At 42.0% G+C, this 26,198-nt stretch overlaps 1 protein-coding gene across 1 annotated transcript in view; it reads left to right on the forward strand.

Annotated features, from left to right (window-relative positions):
- LOC124259088 overlaps nt 1-26,198 on the forward strand; it is a 47,492-nt gene that overhangs the window by 17,353 nt on the left and 3,941 nt on the right. Inside the window, exons 2-3 of the mRNA XM_046693175.1 lie at nt 18,358-18,448; nt 25,564-25,624. Of these exons, the coding sequence (XP_046549131.1) occupies nt 18,358-18,448; nt 25,564-25,624 (152 nt within the window). The remainder of the gene's footprint in view (nt 1-18,357; nt 18,449-25,563; nt 25,625-26,198) is intronic.

The raw sequence follows: 26,198 nt of genomic DNA on the forward strand, positions 1-26,198 counted from the left end.
CAAGTACCATATTTTAACGTCTTTTGGTATGACGCGGTCGGGGATCGAACCCACGACCTTCCGCTCTCCGGGCGGACGCTCTAACCACTACACCACGGAGGCGGTCACAGGTCGGGGGAAGACAAACATGTGGACAATAGTGTGAGCATCTAAAATAGCTTTAGATATAGGAGACAATATGTTTTTTGTTTGTTGCTTAACCCCGCACTCAGCAATGTTCCAGCTGTATGTACAACTGTAAATAACCGAGTCTGGACCAAACAATTCAGTGATCAACAGCATGAACATCGATCTACACAATTGGGATACGACATGTTTCAATAATGTCAGCGAGCCTGACCACCCGATCCCTTTAGTCGCCTCTTACGACACGCATGGGTTGCTGAAGAACAATTCTAACCCGTATCTTCACCGGTTCAATACATTTGAGAGTGCAAAATGGACTATACTCACACTGTGGTACAATTACTTCTGGGTTAAGTCAGATAAACGTTGCCCGATTTTTGTATCGTCTTGATTGTAATTTCTATATGAGGAAAAGCCAAAATTACACAATTAGCAGAATCCAATGGTTTTCACCTACGAAACCTACAAACACGGATCACAATCAGAATGTGAATTTGGGATTCGACCCCGTGTCAGCGGATCCTGGAACGACTAAACGACGCAACTCTATACATTGAAATGAGCTTCAGAACAAGCATGATGCCGTTGTGGGGAAGGCCTCCGGATGATCTATCGGTTTCGGTCATTGACATCAATGTGGCTGAGAAAATTAATCCCATTTTCAACCCAGTGCATATTTATTTATTTTATTATGAATATTTCAACACGTAGCACCCCCTAACACGTACTCCCGGAGATCGCCGAAATATCCGCGAAACACTACACCAATCCTAATACCAACTAATTAAATCTGTATTGGGCTCAGAGGAACAGTCTGTCTGGAATTGGACTCGAGTAAGCAGATTAATTGTGTTAAATCGGGCCGAAGAGCCTTCAAATTGCTGCAATGATATCGTACGTGTCCTTGAATATGTTCTCATATTTCATAGACGATTCACTTCATCGCGAATCCTACAGGATTTCGGGCTATTTCGCTCCAGATCCCCGTCGCCATGGAATCAATTAATCTGAATTTTTGACACTGATGATATTGTGTGTTTACTGATATCAATCACAGTGATTAGATTGTTGACTCTATAAACAGGAGTAATCCACTTAGGTCCGTGTGATGGTGCGGATACATCCATTCTCATTGTGCTGTCAGTCCAAAACATATTCACCGAGAAGACATTCAATTCCAATTTCAATGTACTTTATTTTGGAATGGTTGTATTGTCTCATAACCTGATAATTAAGTTGGCAAAGTTGGTTCAGCAGATAAGTGAGTGAATGAGTATGGTTTTACGCCGCTTTTAGCAATACTCCAGCAATATCACGATAACAGTGCGTGAGTGAGTTTATATTTATCGTCACATCGGCAATATTTCAGCCATATCGTGACGACACGATAACAGAAGTGGACTTCACACATTGTACCTGTCCAGGAAATAAGTGGGTCAAGGGAGCCTGGGTAGGGGGGAATAACAAGTAGACCAGGGTTCGATTCCTGAAATGGGAACAGCAGTGTCGCGAATTACCTATAACATCACAATTGGATTCTGATTCATAAAACATGCTTTTGCAGTGTGTTGTTTTTTTATTGTGTTGTATTAGTTGTTTTTTGTTGTTGTTGCTGTTGTTGTTTACGAAGCAGCCAGCAATTTTCTAGTTATATATACTGAGAATAAAAAGTTAAGCGCCACCCAGTATATTTGCCAATATAAACTGAGGGGCAAAAGAAACGTCCCCGATCATTTTTGTATCATAAAATGATACAAACACGTGCAATTCAATGTTGAAATGTTTGATATAATTTTAGAACATATTATGCAGACTGTCATTACAGAACAATTGAAACAATTTGCTGTAAGTAGAGTTTTTGTGACGTTTTTCACAGGAGGTTCAAATGTCCGGTTTTCGATCATGACAACACATGCACATCAGTACTGACAGAGTGTCTTTGAGTGTCCAACTCCTCAGTAGCGAGTGTGTCCACCTCTTGCAGCGATACATGCTGCCACACGACGTCGTGCAGAGTGCACAAGACGTCTGATCACGTGATGTGGGATGCGACGCCATTCTTCCTGTAGAGCTTGAGCCAAAGCATTTCTTGTCTGTGGGGGATGTTGACGTTGCTTAACCTGACGGCCGAGATGATCCCATAGGTGCTCAATAGGTGATAAATCGGGGGATCTTGCTGTTCAGGAAGTTCCGGGTAACAACAGCAGTGTGGGGAGTAGCGTTATCCTGCTGAAACAACACGCCTCGATTCTGCTGGAGGAAGGGTAACACGACAGGTCGTAAAACAACATCAATGTATCGACGGGCATTCAGGTTTCCCTCTATCACCAACAAGTCAGTCTTCCTCTCGCCACAAATCCCCCCCCACACACACACCATCACACTACCGCCGCCAAACGTCTCAACTTCCTGAACGCAACAACGTGCTGTGCGTTCGTTCCGACGTCTGTAGACTCGTACCCGACCATCAGCTTTGTTCAACTGGAAGCGGCTCTCGTCACTGAAGAGTACCCGGCGCCAGTTCCGCGGCTGCCACTGCCGAACTCTACGTGCCCAAGCCACCGACGACGTCGATGTTCACGCGTTAACGTCACGCCCGGAATGGTCTGTAGGCTCTGATACCGAATCGGCGGAGTCGTCTGGATATGGTCCTTCTACTGACTGGATGGGTAAGGCTGGTTGTTGCTGATGACGTCACAGTCAGGAATCTGTTGCGCAAGTGAAGCACCCGTAAATGGCGGTCTTCCTGAGGGGTGGTTACGGGTGGTCTCCCTGTCCTAGGCCTGTCTGCAGTCCGACCTGTTGTTCTGAAGCGTGTCATCAGTCTGGTGATGGTTTTCTTGCTGCAACCCATGATTCTTGCAACGTGACTGTGAGAAGCACCCAGCTGCAACATCCCAATAGCTCGTTCTCTCTGTTCTGCCGTGAGTCGAGGCATGTTCTTTGTGTCCAACGTATTGAAGTGATGAATTCGAACAGTCGAGCATAATTTTTATACTGTACTTTCATACGGGTATGTTTCCACAGAAGCATGCAAAAAACGTGAATAAAAGCAATTTTCATGCTTACAAAAAACTCCACGTGGATTTCCTTTCTGTGAGACGTGGGGATGCGTTCGGGAGATGTGTTCCTAAATAAATTTCCGTCATAACGAAAACAGAAGAAATGTTTTTTACAATTTTACTTTGGGGACGTTTCTTTTGCCCCTCAGTTTAGGTTGTCTGATAGGAAATCTTTAAGAAAAAAACATTTCCACAGCATCACATCTTAGTTTTGGCGCTTAGCTTTTTCATCTCAGTATATGACGGTGGAATTTAATTATCGAGGACCAGACACTCCAGTGATTGACATCATGAACACCGACCTACGCAATTGACATATCATGATATGCATCAACCAAGGCAGAGAGCCTGACCACTCATCCCGCTAGTCGATTGTTACGACAAGCAAGGACTGCTGAAGACTAATTGTAACCAGGGCCCCGTTCCTCAAAGAGATCGTAGCGCTAAGTTGATCGTAACTCCCATACTTTAACATAGACTTACGACAGTCGTAGCGCTAAGTTGATCGTAACTCCCATACTCTAACATAGACTTACGACAGTCGTAGCGCTAAGTTGATCGTAACTCCCATACTTTAACATAGACTTACGACAGTCGTAGCGCTAAGTTGATCGTAACTCCCATACTCTAACATAGACTTACGACAGTCGTAGCGCTAAGTTGATCGTAACTCCCATACTTTAACATAGGCTTACGACAGTCGTAGCGCTAAGTTGATCGTAACTCCCATACTTTAACATAGACTTACGACAGTCGTAGCGCTGAGTTGATCGTAACTCCCATACTTTAACATAGACTTACGATAGTCGTAGCGCTACGATCGCTTTGAGGAACGGGGCCCTGGATCTTAACAGGCCCGTGCAGGATTGCAGGGTGACCAGAACAGCGGATTGCCACTGGTGGTAGCAATAGCATGGGTGACTCCACAAACGAGGTATCTGATGAGCTTAAGATCGGAATCGCTCAATCAGTCTTACACGTATAACTCCAGAGTATTGAAAGAGGACATTGGTTTTGGTGGGGCTGTGTGGTGTTATATTTCATTTACAAGGAAGCTAGTTTCAAGATCAAGAGATCAAGATTTCAGGTTAAAGGCGTGTTAAAAATATCCATGCACTCAATAAATTGTGTAAAAGATCTTAAATAGCAGCCGTATCGAAATATATGTTTTAAATAATTCCAGTAGCAGGTTGAGCAATGTATAGGATGATTATTGGACGGTTACAACGCTTAATCACGTTCACTGCATGTCATACCGGTATTGAATGTTGTCATCAACCTTTACGTTGCCCTGCCCGGACTGGATAGGCGGAAAACAGCCGTTACACATCCAATATATTGATAACTGCAGCTTTAAATAATAATCCAATATATTGATAACTGCAGCTTTAAATAAAACTCAGCAAACAACATTTGAGACGGTAAATAAGGTATCACGTCCAAAGAAAATAATGCTGACACAGCACAAAGAGGATCGTCGGTGTACCAGGTTGATAGATCGATCTGCCTCTTGGTTGACGGTATTTTGAATTCAATGCGTACTGAACAATTTTTTAAAGAAATGAAATATCCATTAAGAGTGTATCAGACTAATTACTGCCTACACGTTGTGTAGTTTCAAGTAACAAATGTTCAAATCTCCGCGGCAAAAAACCATTCGAGTCTGGAGAGACACATGATAATTTGTCATCAAGAGTTACACGCCCATAGGTCAGATAAAAAGCAGTTGCCTCGGAAAATGCCGCATTGACGTCAGACGAATAGATATAGAAGACACTGTCTAGATTCGCTCAAGTTGTGCGTAGGCTCGTCTTGTCTATAACATAATCCCGTCTATACTTGATATCTGGTTCCGCCTTGGGGTGCATGGACGGATCTGACTGAAGGTCAGTAATACCCAAAGGAACTCGTCACTAGAATTATTCGCCATTACTGAATACAATATTTATTGACCCAACAGATATATAGGCATTTTTCTTTTATTCATCCATTCAGTTCATTTCGGTATTAAAAAGAATCAGTAATATCCATTTTGTTGAATTCAACATGCAACTGTCCAAATTACAGATCCATGTTGGGCCCCGGGGGTTAGGGTTGAAGAAGCTAAGCCTCTGGCTTGCTATCCCAATAGGGTAAAGTGTGAAAAAGTATATCTTGGAGGGAAAAAGAGGAGGCGCCATGTTGACATGCTGAATACACGTACATGGTTTCACCATCCTACTGTTGTTACATTTCAGGATGCATCATTCTAGTACCAATTCCTCTTTTTAATGATAGAATTCGTTTTCCATAAACTGTGAGATCCGGAATGACCCGAATGGATTACGTGATCTGGACATAGAAACATTTTGGAACACACCTTTACATACTGAGGAAATCTAGACTTGCTTTATTTAGGGCTTTAGCACTGCAGAGAGGGCTTGGCAGTAGGGAAATTAATGTGGTTCAGGGACTGTGAGACAGACTAACCTTTACACTGCAAACGATATAAATATTTTGGAAAAGGCAAATAGCATGTTATTTTTCGTAATTTTCCGTCTTAATTATGATTACGCTTGAACGAAATTCAAAACGGTGGAACCAAAAAAGCCAAATGCAAATTTTATTTTTCGAAAGGATTCGTTTCTTGCTTAAATAATCATCATAAAAATCCAAAATTCAATATATTGATCATTTGGGATCATCGTTCCATCCATAATACATAAATCACAATCACCGATGAGCTGGAAAAGTTGAGAAGATTAAATACAGCGAAAACCGGACACTTAATGTCATCTCAAAATGAACCGTTGCTCGGAGCAGCAAGACAGGTCCTGCATGAATACAGAACAGTTTTCTTTGGTGCCATAAGAAACAAAAGAAGTGATATAAAGGGACAGCGGGTATATTTAATTGAAAGGAAAACTAAATATAGAAAGAGGCCGGTCAAAATCAAAGTACTTTTGGTTCCTAGGGAAAGTTGTGAATGAAAGTTCAAAGTGGTAATGAATATTCATGAGGAGATGAAGTCATGTATAATTCATGACACGGAACTACACTTTTTCTCCTCTCTCTCTCTCCTCTCTCTCTCTCTCTCTCTCTCTCTCTGAAGTGGAAACTGCAAACTCATAGTCTCGCGATTGCATACGTTTTATGATCTTTACAAGATCAGAAACAAATAAAATCATATTCAATATTCCGGATATTATTGTCTTATCAAAGACTTATGAAGTCTCTCTTCTACTGACAACATTGAGATCAAACGAAAAACGGCTCATAGAAAAGGTTTTAATAAATATATTGCTTTCGCCCGTTGTCATCAAAAGCGTTAATGCTATGATGGATTGAGATCTGGTTTGTCTTTCGCATCTTTCTGAAAAAAAACCCACCACAAACGAAATGTCAAAGTAAAGTTGTTGTGTGGTGATTACTGCCACCCACGTGTCAATACCAAGTAAATCAAATGACCACAGTACACTGGGAAAGCGTTAAGATACTGACAGCCTTTCATGCTGAGAACATACACTCTTGGACTGCCTAAGGGACCGTTCATACTTTATGGCTAGGGTGTGTGTGTGTGCGTGTGCGTGTGTGTGTGACATGATTTTAAGGGGGGGTCACCCAATTTGTTTTGGGGAGCTAGGGGGGTCAGCAATTTTGTACATACGTACTAGGCAGAGGTGGGCAAGCAATTTTGTACATAAAAATATGTTTAAAATTATGTTTAGAAATTATGGAAAGGAGGGGGTCATTGATTTTGTACATGACTTGCAAGGGGGTCACTTATTTTGTACATATATTTTTTGTATTTTAAAAAAAAAAAAAAATTAGGTCATTCACATTGTACATGCTTCTCCATACATATCATCACCACCCTCCCCTAGCCATAAATTATGAACGGTCCCTAAAGACCATACCACTCACAGTTTCGAAGGGATACGAGAGAGTTTATTCCGATCAATGAGTGAGTGAGTAGCAATATATTGCTTTTAGCATTATTCCAGGAATATCACGACGGGGGCACCAGAAATGGGCTTCACACGTTGTACCCATGTACCCGTGTGGGGAATGTCATTCCGTTGAGGAAACAGGTGGCCGCTTTGTCTAAAACACTGTCATTCGCCATATCAGGTCGGGTTCGAATTCCATATTCACCGATAATATTGATGATTATGATGCAGGGACTCAGCGTGTTCGGTCCACACAAAATACACACAATATATACCCAGCTGACAATCCTAATATAATAGCAATCATAATCATACATATCGATTTCTCCATATAACGCCATTTTCTATCCAATTATGCTCAAGAGGTGGGTTAGCCTAGTGGTTAAAGCGTTCGCTCGTCACGTCGAAGACCAGGGTTCGATTCCAAACATAGGTACAATGTGTGACGCCCATTTTGGTGACCCCTGTCGTGATATTGCTGGAATATTGCTGAAAGCGGCGTAAAACTAAACTCACCCACCTCCATTCATGCAGGATTATCGATTTATAGGTCGAAGCCATCAGTGGCACATTACACAAACATTCAAATATTTACTCATTGTTTCCTAAATGCTGCCGAGCAAAAATAATATTTCATTTTCTCTGAAGTCACTGGTGGGACCACATGTTAGTAATGGCTTATCCGTACGTTCTGCGTGCAGTCATTACATGGTGTTTTCACACTTATAGCCTATGTTTAAACATAATTACTTCACTTCCCCCCAAAAAGTTCTTTTTCTCGCAAGAGCTGTTTACTGTAATCGCCGACGTCCAACATTTGTTATTTCAAAGGCGTTTATCTACTGCAACATTCTTCGGCCCAGCCATGGCTTCTGTTTAGAACATCAAACAAAGAACTTTGTGTGATCACGAAATAATGTTATAAATAGTTTACACGAAAGGTGAAAACATATGAAAATATACTACCGTGACAATCAAGTGCTCTTTGCAAGTATTTTCGTGCTATCATTACCTTTACACAGCTCAGCATGGTGTTTATGGCCCCAAATAGAACCAAAATGTCTGTTTACACACAGGTGCTCATTCCTCGTAAACAAAGGGTCTCAATTTGCTTGCGGGACCAGATTGTCTGATATTCGCAGGAACGGCATAAGTTTCTTCGTGCTGCACGTGCAGCTTTATAAAATCAACTAGATTTAAACTGGGTTAAGATATATTTGACGCTGAATTGTTGTGCGCTTTGTTTGTTTGTTAACGCCAGAATCAGCAATGTTACAGTTATACGACGGTCGTCTATGAATATTCGATTAAGGACCCGACAATCCGGTGATAGAGATACAGAACATCGGCCAACGAAATCACCGAGTCTGACAACGAGATCCCGTTAGAAAAATCACTTTATTAAAAGCTTGCCGAGGACGATGCCTAACCGCGATCATAATACCGTATTTCCTCTAATAAGCACCCCCCGGCGCTTATTTTTTCAACGGACCTCCAGACCCGGCGCTTATTAGAGGCCCGGCGCTTATTAAAATACCCTGTATTTTTAAAAGCGAGGATGAGTACAAAGCCTTCGTTCTGTCCATCATTTAAGGGACCATTCCTTAATATATTTATTTTTAGACCAAGGGAGAATACATTTGCGAAAAAATGCAAAGGTCTATACCCGGCGCTTATTAGAGGCCCGGCGCTTATTTCTTAAAGCACTGCTTTATCCCCGGCGGTTATTAGAGATCCGGCGCTTAATAGAGATCCGGCGCTTAATAGAGGAAATACGGTAAGTCACGTACTTTGTGACGCCAGTTGTTCAGACCACATGTAGTGCCTCGGTGAAATAACCTAAGATAATTGATTAGAGAATTATTTTCTTTGTAATATAATTAATATGTAATGATTGTCAGCCGCTTGACATAGCACTACAAACACGAAACGCTGACGCCGTTTTCAGTATTATCACATATTTATTCATATGCGTTAAACTATAGCGTTATTAATATCATATGTTAATCTCTATGTACTTAGTAAACTAAGGATTGGTCCTAATTCACATGTGTCGACTCAATTCGTGTTTATTGCACACATTACTCGGAACAACAACGAACTCGATAACCTGGCCTGTTTTCGCGGAAAGCGGGCACCTTGAATCTGTCTGCACGCCCTGCCTACTCAGCACGTGCTGCACGGATTGTACGTGCAATAGACACACCTAATGACCCCTTTATCCAGCAGCTGGGTGAATGAGTAGTGTTACGTCATGCGCTTTGTCAACCGCAGACCGTGATAGCGCGCGAGAAGGTTATCGGTCGGTACTTTAGGTGTAAGCAGAGACCAATATAATAGAATAATAATCTATTATATGGTCTTTGGTGTAAGAATGAAAAGAACAAACACAACCAGCAATACTAGTTATTGATGTGGAATTTTATCTGAAGTGGGAGACTGTTGAAATGTGCATCGAGTGTGTTATGCGTTATCGAGGTGTGGGCGAATGTTTTAATAGTCCTGAAATATTTCAATGCAGTCCGTATTGAGATTTGTCAACCGTGTCTTTCTGAAACACCCTTTGAACAATTTGGATTTTTGTAACCACACGTTTTTAACTCATTTGACGTGCGAGTTTAATAACTCAGGGAAGTAAGATATATTACATGACAGTTGACACTCCGTGATGTGAGTGAGTTTAGTTTTACGCCACTTTTAGCAATATTCCATCAATATCACAACGGGGGACACCAGAAATGGGCTTCACTCAATGTACTATTTAGGGAATCGAACCCGGGTCTTCGACGTGACGAGCGAACGCTTTAACCACTGGGCTACCCAACCGCCTCCTCAGTGATATATTGGAATTGCACTCGAAGCAGCGTTAAAGCCCTGTTCATTATTTATTTTCCTTCAATGCGTGACGTATGTTATTTTGTTGAAGTACGAGAGGGACTTGATTAGATCCCCGTCTCGCTCTCCCTGTTTTAATTCCGCAAATCACATGGCTGCTCCAGAAATAGTAGTGGGCAGGTACTGCTTAGTGACTCAATTAGCTGCCAAAATGGACAAACTGCTACCTGTGTCTTGCAACATGATTCACACAATTAGTCCTGCAAGGAAAACCGTGTGTTGTATCACGAAAAAACGACGTATATAATCGTAGTGCGTAGGAGAATGTTGAAATCATGGCCACTTTGGCCAATATCGTTAAACGATGAGCTGGCATTTTATTCTGTTTGACATGATACACAGGCAAATAGATGACGTGCTGTTTGATAAATAGCATATTACAGCATATCGGACTTGATAACTTACGCATTAATCGCATTTCGGAGATAAATGGAAAGTCATTTAGACTGCAATTTTCTTCTTCACGCATTCAGTCCGTACCAGAATGATAGAATTTTAATCATTTATCATGTGAATCGGTAATTTGCATTTAGGAAATCGATATTTTCACATTCCTTTGAAAATAGATATCCCACGCACGCGATTAGAGCGTGTTTTCTTTTGAACCGTCCGTCTGAAGTATAAATTATCTATGAAAAGTTCAGTTTTATAGCCCTGACACAAAGAATAAAAACAAGTCTTGACACAAATTTCGTAAATTCATGGGAGTACTTTGGTTCTGCGTATGTCAATTGTATTTTTACCCTTGAAGTGAAAGACAGATTGGAATGGATTGGATTGGATTGGATCATTTGGAATGACTCGAGCAGCCCGTAACTGTCATTCGGAATACATCGTGTTACATTTTTGAGGTTACATGATTAGAAAGCACATTCCGACTGTCACTTTCCCGATCTGGTCAGAAATCTTGTTGAGTGGTAATGAGAACTGAGATTTAACGTAGAATACCTTAATCAGAATAGCAGGCCGGACCACAAAGCGACGGTAACGCTGAGACGATCACAATTCATACTTCAATTCAGTGAGTGAACGAGTTATGGTTTTACGCCGCTTTTAGCAATATTCTATCAATATCACGGAGGGGACACCAGAAATGGGCTTCACGCATTTACACTTGTGGGGAATCGAACCCGGATCTTCGGCATGTCGAGTGAACGCTTTAACCACTAGGCCACCCCACCGCTCCCTTAAAACAGACTTAAGACGGCCGTATCGCTGCGACCTTTGTTGAGTCTGGAGTCTTTTGTTCGAGGATTGAGTGGTATGTCAATATCGAGTAAGACTTGCCATTCAGTGGAATTCCAGAGTTACAAGACAAGTTAATTGTGGGAGTGGAGCGCGAAGCAAGGGTGCGCTAGACTGACATCAGTGTACCCAACACACAGGGTAGGGCAGTTAAGCCAGAGTAAAATGTCCGAGTTTCTCAAGATAAAAACTCCGAGGGGACCGTGATAAGAAACGTTATGGGTAGTTTGTTAATGCTACAGTAGATTAAGAGTTTGATTGAGTGGCCCTACTCTGCGAACTGGCTGATAAATAATTTCAGGAAAGTGAACATTACGTCGCCCGTTTCGTATATTTAATCAAAGGACATATCAAATTTGACGGGTGGAAGGGATATCCCAGACTGGTTCTGTTAACACAAGACTCATAGTAACGGTACGCTAAACTTACGTGTATGAAATAAGCCAGAAACCCAGCCAGACACCAGGGCCTAGATTTTCGAAGCTCTCTTAGCGCTAAAATAGGAGTAAGTGACATACATTAACATTAACTTACGACTATCTTAGTGCTAAGAGAGCTTCGAAAATCTAGGCCCAGGGCTGGTAATTTCAAAATGTTACCAGCCCAAAATGGATTTAACCAGACCAAAATGGAATTAACCAGACCAGACAATCCAAGAAATTGCAATTTTTAGTTACAATGAATACTTTAATGAACCTGAGACATATATTTTCTGTCTATCAGTCTATTCACAACAGTCATTTTCAAAGAAATCCGACTCCAAGTTTTCAGAACTCCGCGCATCGATAGCTTTCAAACAGTAATTGACAACTAGTGTCAAGTCTAAATGTAACGCTCAATTTGAAAAATAGGTTTTAAGATATGGTGAATTTACTCAGATGTATGGAACATGTTATCTAAAATTTGTACCAGACCATCGGGCTGGCTAGCTGTAAATTTAGACCGCCCGTCACAAATCTGGCCCGTCTCGAGCGGTCGGACGGGCCTTATTTCATACACTGCACTTACATTAATTTTATAGTTAGGTTCAAATGTGGTAGTGCTCGCGCGCCTCTCTATTCCTTCATTTTTTTCACACCAACTCTGCCTCCGAACAACTACTGTCTCCTCCGAGGTCCGCGCGCCTCCAGTGCTGATGACTGCTCACTTGACATGACCGACCAGGGAGAGAAATGATGTAAAATGTGGAAGTTGAAAGGTGGCGATTTCCGTTTGTCTGGGCCGTGAGTCTCACCACGTCCGTGACATATGTTTAAAGTGTAATGACATTAACTAACCAGCACGTTGATGGCAAACAGTGCAGACAGAGGCACTAAACTACCCCCAATCCCATTCGGAAACTGCCAGGTCTAAATTGCGTTTGAGTTTAATCGAATTTCCAGACGATTAAGAAAGAATAGACTACTTTCCTCACGTTCCGCTTTCTTAGGGACCATATCAGACTGCAGACAGGTATTTTTTTAATTCTGTAGTTTTGTCATTTCCAGCTTATTTGAGAAAAGTTCGAATTGAATTCCTCTTTCGCTTTAAAATTTACCGACATGACGAAGAATGCATGAGTGTAAACCTTTCTTGTATGTTGTTGCATCAAAGACGTTTTGAAATCTCCTTCAACTTTTGAGAGAAACCCCGGACTGCAGCGTGCACATTGGGTTACATAATGGCTACTTCAGGGGAAGGGATTGGCTTTTATGTAATTTTCAACCCCTCCTAAAAACAGCAAATACATTTTCAACAGCAGCAGAGGTTGGAAGTCTGGTTGAGTGCAAGGGCAAACGGAAAAGGAGGGTTTCTCACTGACGCGTTTAACAGACGTAACACTAACAAAAAAGACGATTACATCCTGCGCTGTGTTCTTATGTTCAGCTGTTCCTTTATTTTCAAAAATCGTGAAGATCCGGGTTAGAATTGATCTTCAGGAACACATGCTTGTCGTAAGAGGCGACTAATGGGATCGGGTGGTCAGGCTCGCTGACTTGGTTGACACATGTCATCGTATCCCAATTGCGTAGATCGATGCTCATGCTGTTGATCACTGGATTGTCTGGTTCAGACTCGATTATTTACAGACTGTCCCCATATAGCTGGAATATTGCTGAGTGCAGCGTAAAACAACAACCAACCAACCAATCATACGCTGCGATCGCTTTGACGAACGGGGGCAGTGGTGTAGCATGAACGGAATTCCTATTCCAAGACTTAAACATTCAAAAGAATCCTTTCCATCTGCAATATGCTCTTGGAACAATTTACCAACCACCGTTCGTAATTCAAAAAGTGTTTCAACTTTTAAATCATGTACACATGTATAACTGATAATCATGCATATGCACCTCAGTTTTATTCGTGTGGTAAAAGAAGATCAAATATTATTCATACCAAGTTGCGTTATTTTGTTAGTTATTTGAACTTTGATTTGTACAGAGCTGGAATGAAAACTGATCCCATTTGTATATGTGGTGATTTTATTGAGAACTCGTATCATTATCTGTTTGAATGTCCACTGTACAAACAACAAAGAGTTAACTTCATGTTATCAGTTAAGCGCATTTGTTCATCAGCAGATATTTCAGTCGACCTTAAACTATTGTTAGAAGGAAGTGCAGACCTATCATCATGTGAAAATGCAAAAGTATTCAAGTTAGTGCAATCGTTCATTAGTGAGGCAAAACGATTTGTATAGCATATTGATATTATTCTGTATAAGCTCTATCTCTTTTTAGTTATTCTACTATCTTGTCCACTATCTGTCATCTTTATTGCGGAAATCTTAAGTACCTATGTACATACCAAGGAGAGGGTATTCTACGTTGGAGAACTTGTTCCTAATCCTTTTCTCAGTGAATAACATATGTTTAAAAAAAACAAAACAATCATACGCTGCGATCGCTTTGACGAACAGGGGCGCTGGTGTAGCATGAACGGAATAATCTTTTTTGCGTCACATAGTTATCCAAAGCCTATTTATACTCGTGCCATAGATATGGTACTATGTTAAAGAGGTGTCATATTCTCTTAACATTAATCTTTTGAAGGCGTTAACGTGAGGATCAAAACATAAGTAAGATATAGGTTTATCTATTGTTCTGAACCGGACAACGTTGACGTATGTTTGTCAGTGTCATCGACGTTGATACAAGTTTGAGGGGCGATGGGGTAGCCTAGTGGTTAAAGCGTCCGCTCGTCACGCCGAAAACCTGGGTTCGATTCCCAACATGGTACATTGTGTGAAGCCCATTTCTGGTTTCCGCCACCGTGATATTGCTGGAATATTGCTAAAACCATACTCACTCACTGATACAAGTTTGTATCACAGCCATTAAGCGTCCCTCCGTTGAACACCTGGATTTTCAGTGATCCATCCCAATGATTTTCATCCTTATTTTGCCTTTGACGTGTTTCGATACTGAATATTCATGGAGTTGACGTTTGAAGTTGAAGTAACCGATGTTCAAGGGTACCCACCGGTTAACAAAGTCATCCTGGAGAAGTGAATGGGTTGGGTTTAAATCCGCAGTACGTTTGTACGTTATGTCACGACCGCCTCCGTGGTGTAGTGGTTAGAGCGTCCGCCCGGAGAGCGGAAGGTCGCGGGTTCGATCCCCAACCGCGTCATACCAAAAAAGACGTTAAAATATGGTACTTGTTGGTCCCTGCCTGGCGCTCGGCATTAATGGGTACAACAAGGACTGGTCGGCTCGGAGTCAGTATAATGTGTCTGAGTGGGGTATTCATGCTTCACTGCGGCATGGTATCTCAGTGGGCTAGCACTATAAAACCAGCTTCAGTCTGGGCTAGTACAAGCAGCCGCACATACACATACACGTACGCATGCACGTCGTCATATGAGCGAAATATTCTCAAGCACGACGTTAAACCCAATTTCACCTGACCTCACCTCACGTAATGTCACGATACGCTAGCTAAACGAAGTAGACGTTCGGAGCTTTGGGATCGTGGCCTAATGGGTAGAGCATCAGTCTGGACAGCGGGAGATCGTTGGTTCGATCCCCGCTCGCATCGGACAAAACGCTTCCTGCCTAGGGAACGGTATTAAGGGGATAGAACTAGGATTGGTCAGTTAGGGGTCTGTATACTGTGTCAATAATGTTAAACTTTGGCATGGTGTCTCAGAACCATAAACCGTTTATATTCCGATCTATTACGCTCACACGTGCGAAAAGTATATATGTGTGCATGCGTGCGTGCGTCTCCAGCTATTTGTTTGACGAACCAACGATCCAATATCAACAACAAATATCCGATCAATTATCACCTGGGGCGATGGGGTAGCCCAGTGGTTCAAGCTTTCGCTCGTCACGCAGAAGACCCGGGTTCGATTCCCCACATGGGTACAATGTGTGAAGCCCATTTCTGGTGTTCCCCGTCGTGATATTACTGAAATATTGCTAAAAGCGGCGTAAAACTAAACTCACTCACTGATTCAAGTACTACCTTGAGCGATATTTGAAAACAAGGCCTGCTTGACAGCCTACCATTAGTTCAGAGTTGCGGCTATGAAAATGATTTAGCACTTCACGAAACACATACGTTAAAGATCATTAATATGTGTCAGGGGATGTCTTTTGTAGTGATGACTGAGCACACAGTTTCAAAAATATCCCTAAAATATTCATCATCCCTTTCCCTGTCTATTTCAGCGTATTATAATCTTTATCCTTTAGGTGGTTCCATCCAGACATTTCATGTCGAATACTCGTGGGAGTGCATACTGATGTCAGTAGCTTTTAAGTTTTAGATGCCTCGTATCTTAAGCACGGCTCTACATCTGGTGTGTATTGGCAGAGGAATACGATGTGAAGAAATTACTTCAATAATTCAAACGTTACCCTAAAAATGTCAAAGTTGCTGACGCATTTACAGAAATTGTCCATTATTACCTCCGATCCCCACCTCTATCGCCATGAATAATATGTGTAAGTGGCACATAGTTATAACCCACGTCCATCAATAATCAATAATCTTTATTAATATAAACATTATTCATATAAAATGACTCTATTTCTGTAAATATCCAACGATACTGAACATCGCCTGAGCAAAACAGGAAATATTCTCGCTCGCTTGGAGCGGCCATAGAATAATATGGTCGGATGAGATCAAATGAAATTTGGAACTGTAGAGGGATTAGATGGAAATCACCCAGTAGCAGATGAAGCAATTGTCAGCGTGGGAGGAAAGGGAGGCTGTTCTGATTGATGAGCTCGTATCCTTATCTGGTTTTAGCAATTATCTGAGGGCCCAAAGTTGCCTTTTGTAGATTGTCATAAATACCATAATTTGTCGATTCCTTTGAACCCAGCGTCTACTTGAAGAGACATGCCCCGTGCCGTCGTACGGACCCTAGCCATTTCCTCCACTGTACGGGGACTGTGCTCAGTAATGTGTTCAATTTTGTCTGTGTCGATGTCTGGATGTTGTCTTGGGGGTAAGGGGCATTATCGTAGACTTGAGACGACTCGTAGGTATAGTGTACATGGTATTTGCTGACGTGGCAAAATTGTAACTAAATGTAATAAATTCGGGTCCAGATGGTGCAGTATGGTGCTCGTGATATAAACACTGATATATTTGGTTCCAACTCTGATCTGTAATAACCATGCTGAATATATAATGTTTAATACTTAAATAATAAAGTTCAGATTATGTGTACTTTCACACCACGTCATGGATACAAGATTCCCGCCGCGCAACGGCTGTTCAGTTCTTCAATACCCGAAAAACCGTTGGGCCGGGAAAAATCTGACGAAATCACTTGTTGATGTGCATGTGCGTGTGCGTGTGCGTGTGCGTGTGCGTGAGCTAACCACCATACTGTACATATATATGTGAGGGGGTTTACCTCCACTGAACGTACTGAACGCATATAATGTCAAGCATATATCTGTGATATACTTACTTAACACGTGTGTCTGAAAATGTACAGGTTCGTGGATATTTCAGGTTAAAGCTACCGAACGTTCGTGGATATATCTGCGTTACACGTACTGAATGTATGAGTCCGTTGATGTCTACGTGTGCTAAACATACTGAACATGTTTATTTTAGTCTATATACTTGTGATAAATAGAGAATCTCACCCAAGTGTCTTCTGATATCAATTATATCAACACGAGTTGATAAAGTTACAAATATCCGAGGCTTGCCGAGGATATTTTTACTTTTATCAACAAGTGTTGATATATTTGATATCAGAAGACACGAGGGTGAGATTCTATTTATCATCCAAAATCACTCTTCATTAATTTTCAATGAAAAATGTACATCTCTGAACATGGTACTGCCATTAGACTTGCAGTGCTGCGATGTCATAGCATTGTGACGTCATCAAGTACATGACGTCATAGCATTGTCAGGGCATATCGCTTGTGTGAGATCACCTAGGAGATATCGTTTGATCTCACACAAGCGATATCTCCTCTGGAACACAGTTTTGGATGATAAATGAAAGTTCTGTGATAAACACACTGAACGAGTATAAGGTCACGGATATATCTGTGAAGTCCATACGTACATCTGCGATTAACGCACTGAACATGTGTAGGTTCTGTGATAAACTTTACTATCTATTCTGTGATAGAAAATACTGAACATATAAGTTCGTCGATATCTTAGTCTGCCTAACATTCAGGGTGCAGTTGTACAAAACAACCCCAGCGCTAAGACTACCTTAAGTCTATGTTAAGGTATGGGAGTTACGGTCACCTTGGCGTTAAGATCGCTTTGTACAACTTCATACCCGTGAAGGTCCGGGTTAGAATATTGATCTTCAGTAACCCACGCTTATCGTCGGGATCGGGTGGTCAGGCTCGCTGACTTGGTTGACATATGTCATCGTATCCCAATGTTGTTGATGCTCATGCTGTTGATCACTCGATTGTCTGGTCCAGATTCGATTATTTACAGACCGCCGCCATATAGCTGGGATATTGCTGAGTGCGGAGTTAACCTAAACTCACTCACTCACTCACCTGTACAACTTCACCCTGAACATTTATATGCTAGTGATCTGTGTAAACCTACTGAACAAGCTTATATGTGTGTGTTCGATGTACTGTAGTCGGTGTCTCGTGTTGTAGAGCTGGTGGAAGGTGTCGCTGCTGCAGCTGTCCGGTGTCGTCTACGTCCTCCTGCTGCTGTTGGTCCCCGCGTCCTCCCAGTACGACAGAGGTAAGGTGAGTCTCTCCTCGCTCTCCCGCCATTAATACTTTCTCCTTCATCTCCCAGTGTTAATACTATCTATCCACTCCATCGTCTGAGGGGGCGGTGGGATAACCTAGTGCTTAAAACGTTCGCTCGTCACGCTGAAGACCCGGGTTCGATTCCCCACATGGGTACAAGCCTATTTTTGGCTCCCCGTCGTGATATTGTTGGAATATTGCTAAAAGCTGCGTAAAACGTAACTCACTCACTCACTCACTCACTCATAGTCTGTTGAGTCGATCGAACACTACAAGAAATTAATTATACGGTTGTCTCTTATTTTATTTTCTAAAATGAAATGCATAATGCATCACAATGTTTACGCTTTAATTTTACAAAGTAAGAAATGAACGCAAAAAATGATTTACTGGAAACTGGAAAAATAAGTGATATGCGAGTGGTCTTTAAGATGGGCAAGGATAGGCTGGTATTACCGTACATTTGGCAATGAAGCTTAAAGCGTATTGTTGGTATAAACGTAATTATTATGTTTCTAGTGTTACGTCTATCCTATTCATGAGTGAGTGAGTGAGTATGGTTTTACGCCGCTTTTAGCAATATTCCAGCAATATCACGGCGGGGGACACCAGAAATGGGCTTCACACATTGCACCCATGTGGGGAATCGAACCCGGGTCTTCAGCATGTCGAGCGGGCGCTTTAACCATTAGGCCACCCCACCGCCCCTGCTATTCATGACTTTAAGTGGATCAGCCTTGTAGTAACAAGGTTCGACAGCAAGTCAGACCAACAACGTTTGAAAGCATAATGTTTGAAGCCTAAGCTTGGTCTTCCCATCTACCCCCAGCCGTGATAGACGAAGAATATTGCTGGGTATATGATAGTGGAGTCAGTTGATGGTTGTGGGGAGGGGGGGCGGATGTCTCTGATACATACCCGTTGTAGGGTAGGCTTACTGTGGTATAAACTCCAAGTTACATATATAATGCCCTGGAATATACATTTCTCGAATTTCTTGAATTTCCCGTAATTCACTATTTCACCCTAGGCCGCAGAATCCAATAATCTTGAGCTCGTCTCGCAGATTCGGCCCGATTTTGATTGTTTGTTAATCGGCTGTAATGTTCGTGGATCTCACCCAAGTAATAAGTGAAATCTGCATAACATTTGACTGCCGTACCAAAACTGAATTAAACCGTGATACTCCTGAAATATCGGTTCGAAGCGCTGTTAAACCAAACTCACTCACTCAAGCAGGGTAGCACAGTGGTTAAAGAATGGCTCCACGTGTCGAACCCGTGTTAGTTTCACTATATGGGCACAAAACCCAACTGTTTATTACTCGGAGGGTATAATTTATTATAATATTTGACAAATGACAAACAGAATAATAATCACAAAACATAATCCTTGAATTTGGTTTATTAGAATGGTGCTAAATAATATCTGCAACCTTAATTACTTTGAAGCTCCATTGCATCATATCTTTTATTTGAAATTAAGTACCACATCGTGTTCAGAATCAAAGATACAGCGAATGTTATTGTTGAACAACATGAAATGATTGCACTATTTACGAATGTGTTTACGCGCAAAACATTAGGATACATTAATAGGACGTCAGAGACAGTGCTGTTATCATCTTTGTGAAAACAAAGATAGTCGTTACACCAACAATTACTATGTTTGACGATTCCTTCGCTTTCATGTTTTCTCTCAGATGATTTGATGGGCTTTAATATTGATGTAGCTGGATAAACTGTCAAATTGTTCAGTCGATATAAAACGAATCATTATTCTGACGAACTTATTATTTCTGTATTGAAATGAACGTCATGATAATGTTATTATTCGTTTTTTAAACTCACGATGGATGAATATGTTCAGCCGTTGTTGTCGGTGTAGAGAGCGTCGCTCTGTCAATGTACCACTGTAACAGAGGAGGTGAGGTGAAATTGGGTTTAACGTCGTGCTTGAGAATATTTCGCTCATATGACAACGTGCATGCGTGTGTATGTGTATGTGCGGCTGCTTGTACTAGCCCAGACTTAAGCTGGTTTTATAGTGCTAGCCCACTGAGATACCATGCCGCAGTGAAGCATGAATATCCCACTCAGACACATTATACATCATACAAAAATTATATCGAGCCGACCAGTCCTTGTTGTACCCATTAATGCCGAGCGCCAGGCAGGGACCAACAAGTACCATATTTTAACGTTTTTTGGTATGACGCGGTCGGGGATCGAACCCGCGACCTTCCGCTCTCCGGGCGGGCGCTCTAACCACTACACCACGGAGGCGGTCCTTTTATGTACAGAGGAACAGTGTTTGAATGTCTACTGCCTACTGTGATAAACTTAAGTGTACCTGTTTGATATATGGGTTGGAACTGGTCTTCAGTAACTTATGTTTGTCGTGAGAGTTGACTAACGGGATTGGGTGGTCAGGCTGGCTGGCTTGGTTGATCGATGCCACCCTATCGCAGGAGATTGATGATCGTGATGCGAACACTGAATTGTCTGGTCTCGTCCTGATTCGATTATTTACAGACCATATAGCTGCAGCTTTAACCAAATGAAAGTAAAATATTCAGAAATATGTAAGAATTGTGCTATGCTGGAATTATTATGGCTCTGTCGTCCCGGAATCGCAGCTGAGTTAGCTATCCTATCTGTGGATCATGGACAGCTATGAACACACAACACGTAGAAGACGTAGCACTTGGTAATTCTTCATCCCTGGATGGGGCTCTTGGGCTACTATTTGGTATTAGTGATGAACGACAACTATACGTTTCCACTACAAACAAGGATTTTAACTCTGATTGACATTTAGAAGTTGGTGCACTAAGGAAGGATGATATTTGGAGTGATGTGTCGGTGCAAGTTCTAACTTGCTTGACAACGGTGTCAGAACCGTCGCTCTTAATTGTCATGAGAAGTTCTTTTTCTAGATATTCCTGATTAAGTTAGGTACAGATTATATAGCTGTAGCTTTAAACGAATAAAAGTAACATATTCAGAGATATATAAATAGTATGCTGTGCTGGAATTGTGATGGCTAACTGAAAGTCCTGGAATGATTTCTGTAAAGTGATGGAACAGGCAAATGAAATTTGGAGTGGCAAATAAAGGATGATATATATGGATGGACAACACCTTTCACAATTAGGAGCGACGTTTCGGTTTAAGTTCTTGACAATGGTGTCAGAACCAAAAGTGAACCATCGCTCCTAATGTAATAGAGAAATTGTTCTTCCATACATTTTAGCCTTCCTCGGAAGCTGGCAGTAAATTCGAAAATGACAGGACGGCTGCAACAGTAACAATCACACCACCGTCCAACATTAAGGCATGAACTTCAAAAAGCGGCACCAAGATCTGGACAAATTCATCTCTGACCCTTGCTGACCATCGATTCCGGGGCGTTACATGTCAGGACGGCGACAGGGGGATGTGAGAGATTGTTGTAGGGGTGATTAAAGAGATGAACTTCAGTAAGGGGGCGGGGTGGGGGAAATCGGCTTGTGTGGGAGGATTTAGTGATAGGTCGTGGGAGGGGCGGACTAAGCTGACCCTTATTGATCGAATGACCCGCTACTTCTCCATCGTGGTATGCAAACACCAAACATCGGAGTGATTATATAGCACGGGTGTTAGTGTATCGATTACAGGAATGGAACCAAGGCGTTCTGCAAGAGGCATTTCATCTGTATGAATGACTTGGGGATTTATAGATCACACTGGTTGTCCAGGATCGATATTATGATATGTGTGTGAGAAATACGCTTGGTATAATTACTCCGATATCCGCACCATTAAACAAGCCCGTTGCTAATGACCCTCATTACGAGATGTAACTGATCAGATAATCTAGCCCTATGCTTGTGATGCTAATTCAGAACTCATTTTGGCAAGAGATGTCACATGTACGATAACATTCCGATATAAATCATCCGAAGAAAACCTCTTAAGGAGCTAGTTGCAACGAAATGACTTTGCAGTGTGGAAAGTTACTATCGCTGAGAGACAATTCTATGTAGGCCTGGTACATACGAGGGTTGGGATGTGTTTCAAATTGGGAGTTCTGGAAGGTTTCAGAGGCTTTATATCGCGTGCTTTCAGTCCTCATAATTCTGATGTAATTCCTCTTAACATATTGGGGCGGTTGGGTAGCCTAGTGGTTAAAGCGTTGGCTCGTCACGCCAAAGACCCGGGTTCGAATCCCCACATGGGTACAATGTGTGAAGCCCATTTCTGGTGTCCCCCGCCATGATGTTGCTGAAATATTGCTAAAGCGGCGTAAAACCAAACTCAGTCAGTCTTAACATATTGAACATGGCATTGGGATATCTACTCCACAAATGGCAATGTGTTCATCCACAATGAGGACATAGATTGCCTAAAGAAGTCTTTTCTTCTGTGATATATTCTCGTTTAAAACTGGAATCTCAGTTGCAACCATTCCAGAAAAAGCGTGCTAAAGGGCCCAGATTTATAGGTTTATGACGTCAAACACTAGTAATGATTACTACGTGTGTTGTATATCATTTTACGAGACCAGTACCAGTTTATTCCAGTCACTATGACGGTTGTATATGGAGTGTGCCATTTGTCTGTTGATTCTATGTTTTACGGTTTAGGAACATACTCATCTGCCAGTATTTAACATTACCAGCTGCAATAAAATGTGAGGTACGATACACATGCGATACACAGAAAGAATCCGATATCAGATCAGTCTTCATATTGATTGAGAGGAGATTCATTTCTACATCCTCAGTCGTAAACAAGTTACCGCTTCATTTGTCTTCGTATAAATAGTCTCTGCCTTGATACATAACCTTATAGTGCACAGGGGCATTCGGCTTTTATAAACAACGAGGTTGCTCTCATCGAGTGTGGAGCAGCCATTGTTATCTATTTCTGGCGACCTGCTGTGGAGTAGGCTAATGGTTAAAGCGTTCGCTCGTCACGCCGAAGACCCGGGTTCGATTCCCCACCACTATGTGTACTATGTGTGAAGTCCATTTCTGGTGTCCTCCGCCATGATAGTGCTGTACTATTGCTAGAAGCGGCGTAAAACACACGCACTCACTCCCTGTAGTTAAGGCTCGAGTTTGTAAGGTCTGGTGACTTACTTAAACACAGACTCGACCCTATCCATAACGCTATTGTCCTGGGTGCCGTTGTACAAAGCAGCCTCAGTTCTGAGCTAGTCGGGGCGGTGGGGTAGCATAGTGGTTAAAGCGTTGGCTCGTCACGCTGAAGACCTGGGTTCGAATCCCCACATGGGTACAATGTGTGAAGCCCATTTCTGGTGTCCCCCCGCCGTGATGTTGCTGGAATATTGCTAAAATCGGCGTAAAACCAAACTCAGTCAGTCAGTCAGTCTGAGCTAGTCGTAAGTCTAGGTATGGGTATATGTTAAGGTTAAAGTTACGGTCGCCTTAGCGCTAAGATTGCTTTCTACGACGGCACCCTGGAATGACACGAATGGTCATGAATGCTAAATATATACATTGGCAAGTTACGATCTCAAGTTTTCAACATAACTGACATCATTAACATTGACACATAGGTCGAGTGTTTAGACCTAAGGTTATACTGACAGGTTGATGGATAGTCGAATTCTCTTAGGCAAGGGGAGGTGGAAAAGGGCTTAACGTTGTGTTCAGGATGCGTGGTACGGTCCCTTGCAGTCTGTCCGTGCATGCATGCTTGCTTGCTGGCACTCGTTCAGACTTATGCTTATGCTAGCATATTGAGGTACCATATCGCAGTTTAACATGGATACCTCACTCAGACTCAGCAAAGTGACGTCATTGCGTATCCCCTCAATGAGGAGCGCCAGGCAGGGCACAAACAAGTATCATGTTGGTATGACGCGGCCGGAGATCGAACTACTGACTCTCTGCTCACCAGGAAGGCTCCTTATCCACCAGACCATGCAGGTGTCCCGGGTGTAATAAATAGGGGTGGGTATTGCAGAAAATTTCATATTGCGATATATTGCGATGCGAAAGCATATATTGCGATATGTATTGCAGTTATTTCTTTTGTCAGTTTTGAATTTGCCATATATACCTATGTATACGCCTATTTAGCATGCATCCGAAGCTCCAAGTTTAATCTAAGTGAGTGAGTGAGTATGATTTGTAGCCGCTTTTAGCAATATTCCAGCAGTATCACGGCGGGGGACCCCAGAAATGTGCTTTACACATGTGAGGAATCGAACCCGCGTCTTCGACGTGGCGAGCGGACACTTTAACCATCAGGTTACCCCTCCGCCCCTTTAATCTAAGAACGTCGACTTAAAATACATTGGACTAATTACCCTCAACGCTGTATGTCGACTTCACGCGCATGGCAGTGCGTCGACGTAACACACAACTTAGTTGTACCCATTTGGGGAATCGAACCCGGGTATTCGGTGTGAAGAGCGAACGCTTTACCCAATAGGCTGCGCAATCGCCACAAAGCGACCGTAGCTCTATCGCAAATGTACGTTAGAGAATTGGAGTTATGACCTCCTTGTATTAGCGATAGGTTGTTTACCGAAGCCAGAATCCGAAGGCGGTTTGTAACGTAGCCAGCATCCCTTGAAGGTGTATCCTTTCTAACGTTTTCCCACAGAAGAGCCAATGTTTGTTGTCGACCCCCTTTAAGAGATCTATAATATGCTTTTAGTATATATTACAGCTTTCCTATGAGCGTGGGTGATTCACCCTGCAGTTACCATCGACCATATTTTGATAAACGTTATAAGGAATGTCCACATTTCCCATTATTATTGATCTGTTTGCTTCCTAGGTTTAGTTTTCATGTTTGTTTCAGTATTTCCCATTAGATAGATGTATTAACACACGAGAACATTACATTAGAAATGGAAACACTGCTTAATGTCTCTGCTATCATCTATAATGTTCTGTGTGCGTTGGTTGTGAGGTATATGGTTACAACTGTTACGTGCCAATATAAGTGAAATTAGGGAGGATGTTGTAATGGGAATTTGGTCCATTGTAGATGGATGATTGACATGTCCCCATCATCCCTTATCGTCAACAAGAAGATGCTAATTTTCAACTTGCAATCTAATCCTGGTATTTTGTTTTTCCAGACTTGATAAACAGACAGAGAAGGAACGATGAAGCTCTACAACAACTTAGGAGTATAAAAAGGTTGGTAACCATGGAAACCTATCTATGCTTGAGGATATATCCCCGTACTCTAAGGTCATTTGTATGAAGCCGTTGGCTAACATGCCATCCACTGTTGTTAAGCTGTGTCCCGAAGCTTGGTACTAGAATCATCTTTGATGTGCAAAGCCAAGGTTTCCTCCACAGATACTGTAGATCTACCGAATCAGATTGTGGTTTCGCAATTAAGGTCACGGGCACTACTTGACTCCTTTTCGGGTTCAGTATATGGCCATCTTGGAACAAGTCAGCGAGCCTGACCACTCGATTCCGCTAGTCTCCATTTTCGAGAAACATTTTACCCATCAAAAGTTTAGACTCACTAGTGTAAATATAGCTACTTACTTCAGGCAACTGTTCTAAACTAAATTTTGAAAAATATTCCACACTGTTTAAAGGTATAGTTTACACATGAACTGATGTATTGTAAAACAAATTCGTAACGTTGAAAAGATTATTGTCATGAGTTTAATAAATGATACAAATCAGTGAAAATTGGCGAATTCTTTACAAAACTTTACACCAAAACGCAGCTGTTAACATGCACGATCTTTGC

This window comes from Haliotis rubra, unplaced genomic scaffold, assembly GCF_003918875.1.
Source record: "Haliotis rubra isolate DU_JTF1 unplaced genomic scaffold, ASM391887v1 Scf71, whole genome shotgun sequence".
NCBI classification, from domain to species: Eukaryota; Metazoa; Mollusca; class Gastropoda; order Lepetellida; family Haliotidae; genus Haliotis; species Haliotis rubra.